At 33.8% G+C, this 12,311-nt stretch overlaps 2 protein-coding genes and 1 long non-coding RNA gene across 3 annotated transcripts in view; all 3 read left to right on the top strand.

The window, feature by feature from the left end:
- Positions 1 to 3,722, top strand: part of LOC109177658 (putative disease resistance protein RGA1) — a gene marked incomplete at its 3' end in the record, with an annotated part of 45,780 nt that extends 42,058 nt beyond the window's left edge. The window contains exon 5 of the mRNA XM_019327077.1: positions 2,734 to 3,722. Within this exon, the coding sequence (XP_019182622.1) occupies positions 2,734 to 3,722 (989 nt within the window). The remainder of the gene's footprint in view (positions 1 to 2,733) is intronic.
- LOC109176737 lies at positions 155 to 2,076 on the top strand. Its single transcript, XR_002053441.1, has 2 exons — positions 155 to 356; positions 1,912 to 2,076. It is a non-coding gene; the product is annotated as an uncharacterized LOC109176737 (long non-coding RNA).
- LOC109176669 lies at positions 3,720 to 5,079 on the top strand. Its single transcript, XM_019326077.1, has 2 exons — positions 3,720 to 4,857; positions 4,994 to 5,079. The coding sequence occupies exon 1, from the start codon at positions 3,735 to 3,737 to the stop codon at positions 4,737 to 4,739; it is 1,005 nt and encodes a 334-aa protein (XP_019181622.1). The 5' UTR covers positions 3,720 to 3,734; the 3' UTR covers positions 4,740 to 4,857; positions 4,994 to 5,079.
- The last annotated feature ends 7,232 nt before the right edge of the window (positions 5,080 to 12,311 follow it).

Here is a 12,311-nt window from a genome sequence, read left to right on the forward strand (position 1 = left end):
GCAAATGAATGTGTATGAATAGTTGTTGGGAAGCCGCAATCATCCATTAAAAAAATAAAAAATTGACCACCATTGCTAAATATGACAGAAGAAAAGAATACATTATATTATCTGATGTTCTACCTTAGCTTGCCGGCCTTTTCTACACCACCATTTCTCAAAAGTTAAGTTGCACTTTTCTTAATCTCAAACTCTACTCTGCAAATATTCCAATTTCAGCTTTTTTCCTCTCTCTGCTAAACTAAGCCACCCCATTAATTAGCTCTTCAATTCTACAACTAACATCACCTACTGTCCATGCCTTTTGCTGCTGCATCAAACCTTTGATCTCACCTCCAAATTGGCTTCCATCTCATGTAAGTTTTTTGTTATACTTTACTTTTCATAATTTCATTGGTTATATATATTACATTAACACACATAATTTATTTGTATATACGGAGTATATATCATAATATAATCAGAGGTGGTCATTTGATTAATTTTGAATCGGATTAATTGAAATTGAATAAATCAAAATTCGAATGTTAATTTCATGAATTAAAGCTATTCGTCTATCAAGTTGAAAAGTGATTTTTGAATTATTAGGGTCGTTTATCAAGTTGATAAATGATTTTTGAATTAATTATAATTTGATTATTTATTATTAATTTGGTTTATTTGGTAGCAACTGCTGGTTTGAACCAAATTAACTAATAAATAAAATTATTTTAAACTTAAAATTACCTATGAATTGGAAGACTTTGGTTATCAATTAAATTATCCAAATTGTGCCAGTTAATTAGTTACCAAAATAAATAATTTTAATTACGTAAATATTATGGCCCTGTTTGGTAAAAAGTTGGCCTATAGATCAATTTTGGTTTATTTAACCACTATTAATTGTTTGATTTAATTAAAATATTAATATAAATGTTTGGTTAATTAGCTTTTTACAACTCCAAAAGGCTAAAATTGAAAAAGCTACCCCAAACAACTTTTTCAATTAGCTTTTTGAGAAAAGAAATTATACCAAACAGCTAACAGCTAACAACTAATTTACCAAACAATTTTCTATAATCAGCTAATGTTATCAACTATTTATACCCTCTAATTAACACAATCAGCTAACAACTATCAGCTAACATCCATTTTACCAAATAGGGCCTATATGTGATGGAGTTTGATTTGGCAACTAGGGACAAATTGGTGAACTCCCTGTTACTATAAAAGTTATGTAGCAATAGAGGCATGATGTATGAAGAACTAGAGAGCAATAAACGAACTTATATTCATGGTTGCAATAGGCTTCTAGGCGCTAGGCGCTAGTCGGGCGGTAGAGTAGCGCCTAGCGCCAAAACAGCCTAGGCGGGGTCTAAGCGGTCTAGGGGGTCGCCTAGGCGGCTAACTGAAAAAATGGAAAATAGTGCACGTGTGTAGGTGCATATATGTCATATTATACATACATACATACATACATTCATACATACATACATTCATACATACATACATACATACATATATATATATATATATATATATATATATATATATATATATATATATATATATATATATATATGTCATATAAATGAAAAAAATTAGCAAGGTCGAGTCGGTCGGGTTAACTCGGCTAACTCGACAGAAATTAACGAGTTAACTCGGCGTAATCGGTCGAGTTAGGCGCTAGGCGGCCGAATTAGGCGCTAGGCGGGTGCCTAGGCGGCCGGTCTCCTAGGCGGGAGTCTAGGGGGGAAATCGCTACGGCCTAGGGGCGCCTAGCGCCTAGGCGCCGATTACTCGGTGCCTAGGCGGGATTTTTGCAACCCTGCCTATATTACTTTTTTTGCAATATTATTAACAAAAACTAAATGTAACATAGAAAAATTTTCAATAGCATCTTTATTTTCCACACTATCCTTTCATATGCAGAATTCCTCCAACATCACATCGCTGGCTATGGCTTTTGCCGCTGTAACCATTTTAATGGATACGCTCCACCAACACTTCCTCCAATCCACTCCTCGTTTCCCTCTTCGCAACAAAACAAAGGTCAGATTACTTTACAAACATCTTTCTTCTTTGCAAACCTCTCTTGAACAAGATTTCAAAGTGGGGGAGTGTGATGAAGCAATCAAAGCTTTGGAAGCACAAATGAGAGATGTCTCCGTTGAACTAAGGTTCCAAATTGAACATCATTTGACATTGTTTTACCTGGGGAAATCCATGAAGCTTAGGCTTCACTCTGCTCAAAAGCTTCTTCCCATTTTGAATGGAGCAACTAAAGACGGCATAAAAACTATGGATTTCGAATCGGTGTTGGAGATGCTAAGGAAGCACTTCATGCTGCCGGTATCAGGCATGCCGGCTCATGTAAAAAAAAGGATCAAATCTTTTTTCCAGGATGAACAGGAGATCGGGGATGAAGGGGAGACAGATGAAGAACAAAAGAGTGATGATGAACAAAGGAGCAAGGATGAACAAGAGGAGAGTGATGATGAACGGGAGAAAAAGGTAAGACAACATGTTTTGTGTGAAACAGAAAGTGTAATCAGGCAAGAATTGAGAGCCCCCTCTTATCTCAATAAATACATGAAGCAACGGATAGAGGCTCGACATAAGCTTCATCAAATTTTCATGGAAGGAATTAAGCTTACATCCTACATCAAGAAAGAGGTGTTGAAGGTTAAGAATGCACACTACAATGAATCCAATACCCCACAAGGAACAATACTTCTGCTTCTCTTACAGTTGGTGATTCGTTGCAGCATACTACAATAGAAATGGTGGGCTGTGATGATGAGTTCAACATGATAATGGATAACCTGAAACAGCAATCCAAGCAACGAGAAATTGTGTCAATTGTGGGAATGGGTGGAATCGGTAAAACCACCTTAGCTAAAAGAATTTATGGAGATGCTTCATTCATTTCTCGCTTTGATTGTCGAGCTTGGGTTACTATCTCACAGGATTATAATCCAATAAAAGTGCTCAAAGCCCTTCTTTGTTCTCTTGACCCAACACGAGTCGTCTGTGAAGAAAAGAATGAATTGGCTATGCGAGTAGACAAATGTGTCAAAGGTAAAAGGTATTTGATTGTAATAGATGACATATGGAGTACAAATGTGTTGGATGATTTAATGAGATGTTTTAAGGATGGCAAGAATGGAAGTCGAATGTTGTTGACTACTCGCCTAAAGAATGTGGCTGAGTACGCTGATTCACGTGGTAATCTTTGTCATAGCATGCGGTTTTTGAATTCATATGAAAGTTGGAACCTTTTTCACAACAAGGTGTTGTCCCAGAGAATAACTTTGTCCCCTGAATTTGAAAGAATTGGTAGAGAGATAGTAAACAAGTGCAAAGGATTACCTCTTGCAATTAATGTGGTTGCTGGACTCCTCTCAAAACCCAAACAAGACTTAAATGAATGGGAGCTAATTGCAAAAAATGTTCATACATTAAGTATAGATCATTCTAATCAGCAGGGTGAAAACATCATTGACTTGAGTTACACCTTCTTACCTCATCATCTTAAACATTGTTTCTTGTTAATTGGGGGTTTTCCAGAGGACAGTAAACTTCCTGAGCCTTTTATTGTTGATATTTTGGTTTCGGGGGGATTTCTAAAGGTTTTGAGGTCTAAGAGCTTGGAAGATGTGGCAAGAGAATCCTTGCAAGATCTTGTAGACAGAAATCTTCTTTTAATTTCTACAAAGATGACTGATGATGGAGAATCATTGAAACTATATGAAATGCATGATGTTTTGCGTGAATTGGCCTTGAGGGAAGCTCAGAAGGAGAATCTATTATGTCTAAAAAATGATGACTCTATCATTAGTGTGGGGTTTAGGAGAAGTCAACTAATAAACTCCTCTCGTATATCTCATCCATGGAGTATCCAATCAAAAATTTTCAGCACCTTTTCATTTTTGGATTTATCCAATAACGGCAACAGTAAGCAGTTTAATTGTCATTTAAAGTTCTTAAGGGGATTGATACTAGATGCGCAAGGCTACAGAGCCTATTCGTTCATAAGCCTAGTGCATTTGAGATGGCTAATGTATGACTTTGCTTTGAAACTTAATTCTCTACCCTTGTTCATGTTATGGAATTTGCAGAAGCTAGATGTAGGTGATCGTTCACTATATGAAACCCTTAATATTTCGGGATTGCCCCAACTGAAGAATCTCAATGTTGGGGGAGGCATTACACTGGTTCCTCCAAGATCAGTTCATCATAATTTGGAGAGCATTAGATATTTGAATTATATGAGTTGTACAGAGGAGCTGTTTATGAGAATCCCAAATCTAAGGACATTGGGAGTTCACCTGAAACGCAAAGCATTCAATTGGTTCCAAAACCTTGCCTATTTATATAAACTGGAAGATCTGCAAGTTCATGGCGAACTTCTTCATCCGAAGTTTAGTACTATCCATTCTACGGGGACTTTGAGCATAGAGAATTTTTTGCCAAATCTTAAGAAATTGAAACTCTTTGAAACAGAATTAAATTGGAAGGATATGAATGTTGTTGGGATGTTGCCTAAGCTTGAGGTCCTCATCTTGGAGGATAATGCTGCTGTTGGCAAAAAATGGAAACCCAAAGATGGAGGATTTCATGGATTAAAGTTGTTAATCATAGGAACTTGTGATCTACAAATTTGGAAAGCCACGGGTGACCATTTTCATGTCCTTGAATGTCTAGTCCTCAAGAGATTAGAGGGTTTAAAAAAGATTCCTAGGACTTTGCATATATAACTACTCTCAAATCAATCAAGTTATATGACTGTTCAGAGTCAGCAATATCTTCCGCCAAGTGTATTCAAGAGGAGCTACGAGACTACGGAAACAACGCTTTTACTGTTGATATTTTAGGGTTAGATTTCTAGCCACTTTTGTTTGTCAAAGAAAAAAATAATAATTAATCCATAATTTTGTTAATTTTAATCCAAATTTATTTAAATTTCTATGATTAATTTGTATGCTATAGATGATGGTGTTTTACTTTCCAGGTTTGGTGACTTTGAACATTTGAGTTGGTATTAAAGTTGTTGCACGTTCCAGTAAAGATGATTTTCCCTTGGTTGAGAATGCGTAGAACTAAGTTGCTCCATGAAGATGGGATGAGATAGATGCAACCAACACATGCACCACACTGTAATCTGAAGACTTCAACAGAAGCTCGGCCACCCGGTACAATCTAGTATCAACATACTCTGATCTGTGTCTACATACTTCAATACATAATTAGTATGTATTTTAACCCACTATTTAAATTAATTAAAGGATCTGATACAATATATAATACTGCAAGCAAGCACACCAACACACTAACAAATTAGAGTCCTACTATGGGGGATAGGAGTAGAGCGTCAAAACAGGCTTAGCCCGTCCCACCCAGCCAAAAGGGTGGAGAATTTATGGCTTGCCAAATTCTGCAGTTAACATATTATGTATGTACCTTCATTTAATAGTTTATATATATTCGGAAACTAACTACTGATCTGAACCTGAATTGTAGGAAACAAAATAATTTGATTAAGGGTGTTTATATGCTTACTCGATCTGCAACTCTAATTTTGCCTGTTGGTCTGTTTTTCTCAGCGTTCCTTGATTATTATGACATTCCATACAAAATTATAGGATTCAAAAGGGGTGTTTTGATAAAAAAAAAAAAAAAAAAAAAAAAGGACTAAAAGTGGACTGTCACCTATAAATCTATGACTAGAAATGGAATTAACTCATTAAAATATGAGTTGCTATAGGACTAAACTATGATTTTGATTATAACTTCTCTGATCTGTTGCCATCTGTTTTACTCCTCTGCAACTCATTAATACTTTAGTGAGAATTTTTGGAATTGATTTCATAAGTTGGTGCTTAGCTTACTGTGAAATATATAAGTACACTAAAATTCAGAACGGGTGACTATGTGCTATGTGTTCTGTTAAACTAGGTTACATTTAGTAAACAACATATCATGTAACTGATAGACACCCTTTATTTTCTTATTTTGAATCTAAATTTATTTCAATTTCTATGATTAAGTCTCAACTCGCAATTGGCTAACGGAGTTAAGTGTAGCGCATTGGATAGGATGTTTTGTACAGATACTATAAATGGAGTTTAGTGTATCACATAGGATGTTTTGTTTTCCAGGTATGATGACTGGCCTAGATGAATATTTTTGGGGTTTAATGTGAAGATCGTCTATCATGTTGAGAGTTGAGAGTGTCTAGAACTAAGTTGGCTGTCACTTATATCATCTGCTGACTACATTCAAAAAGAGAGGCAAGAGTACGGAGATGACACATTTGTTATTGATATTTAATTTCCAGGTCCAATTTCAAGCTATATATCTTTTGCTTTTCAAAACAGTATGTTGAAATTAAGATTCTAATTTGTTAAATCCTTACTTTTCTTAATTTCAATGATTAATTTCTAAACCATGCATAGATGACGTTTCGTTTTCCAGATAGTAAGATGGTGCCTAGAGATTTTAGCATCACATCAAATTATGGTTCTTAAGGTGGACGTTGTTGGTAAGTTAAAACTTATTCATACATGTCTGTTCTTGAATGTCTAGTCCTCGGGATCATGTTATTTTTTAAAAGGATTTCTAATATTTTTGCAGATATAACTAGTCTCAAATCAATCAGGTTATATGGATGTTCAAAGTCAGTTATATCCTCTGCCAAGTGTATTCAAGAAGAGCTGCAGCAAGAGTACCGAAACAACATGTTTGCTGTTTATATTTTACGGTTAGATTTTTAAACTATTTTTGTCCTTCAAAAAAGTTGAAATTACACTTTTACTGTTGATATTTTATGGTTAGATTTCTAGCTACTTTTGTTTTTCAAAAAAAAAAAAAATTATACTTGTAACTTTTAATCCATAAATTTCTTAATTTTAATCCAAATTTATTTAAATTTCTATGATTAATTTCTGGTGTTCTACTTTCCATGGATGTTGACATGGATTTTTTGAGTTGGTATTAAAGTTGTTGCACGTTCCAGTAAAGATGTTTTCCCTTGGTTGAGAATGCGTAGAACTAAGTTGGTGCATATATGATATGATGTTAGAAGATGAGAGATTCCTTAGCTTGCCTGTTCATAATATATAAGCTCCATGAAGATGAGATGAGATGAGATGAGATAGATGCAACCAACACACCACACTGTAATCTGAAGACTTCAACAGAATTAAGCTCAGGATAACTGTGTCTGCATGCCTCACACATCTAATTGTAAATTCCGATCCTGGGATTTTTTTTGTGAATGTTGTGCCCTTGTCGTATTGCAGTTTTTTGGAATGATTTGAAAGTAAATAATCACTACAATACTTATTTGTTCATTTTTGCTTGGAGCTAGGTTTTGAGTTGATAAGTTGCAGAATGGCGGCAGCAAATTAAATTGAGAGCATTTTGGATGTAAAAGGAAGCAGGAGGGCATGCAAATGAAGATTCAGTGAGGTACAAATAATCAATCTGCTAGTATAAATATCTTCTCATTTGTGTCCACTTCAATATATAAGTTTGTCTGGGCAACACCAAATTATAGTCACTAATTTTAAGATCACAATTCGAATTGAGCAACAAGGTTTTTTGGCTTCCATTCCAGCCTCTATGATAACATTCGCCGAATGTATGTATTTAATTTTTAGTCCACCAAGGATCTCATACAATTGAATTCAATAAATACGTATTGCAAGCACACCAACACGTAAGGTAACAAATTAGAGTCCTACCTTCCGGTCTGCCCAACCCAAATAAAAGAACAAAGTCAAAGGTGTCCATGAAACTAAGGAATCTCCATGTTTCAGTTTTAATGATTAATTTCTAAACCATAGTTGATGTTTCGTTTTCCAGATAGTAAGATGGTGCATCAAATTATGGTTCTCAAGGTCTTGGATGTTGTTTGTAAGTTGAAACTTATTCATACATATCTGCTCTTCAATGTCTAGTCCTCGGGATCATGTTATGTTTTTAAAAGGATTCCTAGTAGTTTTGCAGATATAACTATGCAGAGTCTCAAATCAATCAAGTTATATGGATGTTCAAAGTCAGTCATATCCTCTGCCAAGTGTATTCAAGAAGAGCAGCAAGAGTACGGAAACAACACGTTTGCTGTTGATATTTTATGGTTAGATTTTTAAACTATTTTTGTCCTTCAAAAAAAGTTGAAATTGCAATTCTAAGTTTTTTAATCCTTAATTTTCTTATTTTGAATCTAAATTTATTTCAATTTCTATACCATAGATGATGATGTTTTGTTTTCCAAGCAGGTAGATGAATATTTTTGGGGTTTAATGTGAAGATCGTCTATCATGTTGGGAGGCCAGTAAAGATCATTTTCCCTTGCTTGAGAGTGTGTAGAACTAAGTTGGCTGTCAATTCTGATTAAATCCTTGAGGTTTGCAGATGAGATGAGAGGAAGCATATATAATTCCTCAAAAACTATATATGCAGAGGTTACTTTCATTCTCACATTCTTATTTCTTATGTCTATAAATCCAAAAGGATTGGTCTGAGAATTAAAGTGGTTTAATTTACCCGGCGGGCATACACAATATGTCTGAACCAATATATTGCAAGTTGCAGACTGGGAAATATAATGTACGTGGCTCAGGGATTGCTAGCTGCAGATGAAGATGTTAAGTCTGTCTCAACTCGCATGCCCGCAATTGGCTAACGGAGTTAAGTATAGCCCATTGGATAGGATGTTTTGTACAGATACTATAAATGGAGTTTAGTGTAGTATCACATGCATATATATATATAGGATGTTTTTCACAGATACTATATATATGATTGTGTTTCAAAAGTGTTACCTTGAATTGGTTATTAAAAGCATCTGATCTGATGCCAATATAATCAATCATCTTTACCTTGAAACAGATGGAGCTGAGGTTGTCTGTTGATGAAGATCATATGAGATAGATGCAACCAACACACCACCACTCTAATCTAGCTTTAAGACTTCAACACAAGCTCGACCGGCCTCCTGGTACTACAATCTAGTATAAATATCTTCTGTATGTGTCCACTTCAATATATAAGTTTATTGTCTGGGCAAGACCAAATTGAATTGAAGTCACTAATTTTAAGATCACAATTCGAATTGAGCAACAAGTTTTTTGGCTTCCAGATTCTAGAAGATCAGAGAAGGCTTACTGCAAGCTAGCGCTAGCTGTGTGAATATGGTGGATCTGAGGCTCAGAAGGTTCTGAGACTTGTTCAGTTTGTTTGGGCAACACCAAAGTCCCAAATCTTAATAATTGTAAATTCCGATCCTGGGGTTTTTATGTGCATGTTGTATTGCAGTTTTTTAGAATGATTTCAAAGTAAATAAACACACGTACTACTTATTTCTTCATTTTTGCTATATATGTTGGAGGTTTAATTTCGAGCTGATAAGTTGCGGAATGGAACAAATTGAGAGCATTTTGGACGTGATGAATGGATGGATTTGGGACGCTAGCGTATGCACGAGGGGTAATCAAGATTCAATGAAGGCGCGCGGGTAGCAGGTGAAACAAAAAAAGGAAAAAATATCACTTTTTAAATACTTTTTTAGGTGGTCGGAAAATCAAAGATTTTCAGCAGTGATACTTCTAATTGAGAATACTAATCAATTCATTTATTGTACTAGAAATAATGTTTATGATATATATTTTTGTTATATGAATGAACCGTTTAAATATTATGTAAGTAATAAATATGTTTTGAAAATTAGGCAGGTAATAAGTAATAAATATTTTTAAAAAATTAAATAGTTTTTGTCAATTAGAAATAAAGAGTTCTCTAATACAATAAAATACATAATAATTTATGAAAGAAAAGACCTAGTTAATATTATCTTTTTCTTTTTAATGATTTGACATATTCTCTTCCACCGTTGTTGTATAGCATTTATACACTGACAATGCATCAAATATAAATCCGTGTGTGTTTGTGTGGCTATATATATATTATATTCGAATGCAGTTGGTGCATCCAGGTGCGCGGTTGTGCGATTAAATTTGAGCCATTGATCTTGCTTAAATCAACGTCCAAGATTACCATTTAAAAAAAAATACGGTGGCAATTTGATAATTTTTGTATTTAGGTCAAATTTAAGGTGTGTGATTTTTGTGCTTAAAGTGAGTAGGTTTTGTGTTTAAGGTGCATGGATTTTGTGCTTATGGTGCTTAAGTTGAAAAATGAATTTTGAATTAATAGAGTCAAATTATAATTTGATTATTTATTATTAATTAGGTTGATTTGGTACAATCATTATTGCATGGACCATGGTCCACACAATGGTGTGAACCATAAATAAAAAGTACATTTTTAATATACTAAGGGTACATTATTTATGTACATAAAGTACATTTTTAATATACTAAGGGTACATTATTTTATATAATGTACCTTCAATACAAAAACAATGTACCTTCAGTACAAAAATAATGTATCCTTAGTATATTAAAAATGTATCTGATATTCATGGTCTACACAATTGTATGGACCATGGTCCATGCAATATAATAATTTGCCGATCGGTAGCAACTGATTTTTTGAACCAAATTAACTAATAAATAAAATTATTTTAAACTTAAAATTAACTATGAATGTGCCGACTTTGGTTATCAATTCAACCATCTAAATTGTGCCAGTTAATTAGTTACCGAAATAAATAATTTTAATTACGTAAATATTATATGTGATGGAGTTTGATTTGTCAACTATATATGGGACAGATTGGTGAACTCTCGGTTACTACAAAAGTTATGTAGCAATAGATGCATGATGTATGAAGAATTAGAGAGCAATATAAATGAAATTATATTACCTTTTTTGCAATATTATTAACGAAAACTAAACGTAACATAGAAAGATTGTGACACCATTAGACATTGTGGGGGATATGGATTATATATCAACAGGATTATTACCCATTGATATCCATTATATCCACTACCCACAATTCACCATATAGTATATGGATTACAATATGATATTGTGATGACACTATAATCGTGTTCGGTATTCATATGACATGCCATATTTCAATATTAATACATAATTTGATAGTACCATCGTGAACTACCAATCTACGATCATATAATATTGTCCTATTACGCGCATTGAATGGCCTCCCCGTAATGGGTAATGTTTTAAATATCCATAACTCTATTATGCAACTATATGTTACTGTGATTATAATGTAACATTACCCATTCATTTCCAATCTATGGATATCATTGGCTATAATGATTTAAATAGGGTGGACCCAGCCAATATAATAGGAAATAAGCTGGTTCATGTGAGTTCCTTAAAGATGAAAGATTAATACTAGGATTATAGTGCAATACTAATAGGGTTACACCACTAGTTTGCCATGGTATTCTGCTATGCAACTTGAGCTCAATCGGGTGACAAGGAAAAATTCAAGATAGGTTGAATTCTCAAACACGGTGGCTTTGTTTGGCAAAGTTTATTTAAGAGTTTATAACTCATTTTGAACTATTAATAAGTTATAAGTTCTGTACAAGTTACTAGCTTAAAATAAGCTAGTAGCTTCCTAATTTTTTTTCTCTTTATCCTTATTGTTTTAAATAAATGACATCCTTTATGTACCCATCCTAATTAAAACCCTTTAGCCTTTTCTCTTCTCCTATATTTTTATTCATCATTTTCCGCAATTCTTCACCGCCCAGCAACTCCTTAAAGTTCTAACTCCAATCGTCCATGCATTAACGAAAATTTAAGTGAGACCTCTATTGAAATGAAGGAGATTCGCAATAATATTACTATTTCATTATTGGATGCTAGATCATGATTATACTAATAGTTTAAATTCAAAACAACTTAAATTTTATGAAAATATCCTTTTTAGTCTTTTACATTTATTAGCTTATCAAAAAAGTTAATTTTACCAAACACTTTTAAGCATGATTAGCTAGCTTAACAACTCTTCAATTTTCAGCTTCAAACTTATTGATTTTCAACTTTTATCTACCTTTTCAGTTAAGTTTGCCAAACATAGTCACAATGTGAATATTTAATTTATTGTAACCTATATGTCAATGTGCACACCGTACATGAATTGGTATAACTCATTATACACCGATATCGTGGCTGAATTAATTTTTATGGTCATATTATGTAACATAAGACCCATATAATTTTTTGCTATAACACATGCATGATTAGTGGCATAATCTACATTATAGTATATCCTATAACTACAATGAATGGGTTTATCACCATATGCTTATTCTTCTCCCACCATATGCTTATTCTGGGTTATCTTGATGAACAATTTGCTAGGTCTGATACATAATTTG

Source organism: Ipomoea nil, unplaced genomic scaffold, assembly GCF_001879475.1.
Source record: "Ipomoea nil cultivar Tokyo-kokei standard unplaced genomic scaffold, Asagao_1.1 scaffold0176, whole genome shotgun sequence".
Taxonomy (NCBI): Eukaryota; Viridiplantae; Streptophyta; class Magnoliopsida; order Solanales; family Convolvulaceae; genus Ipomoea; species Ipomoea nil.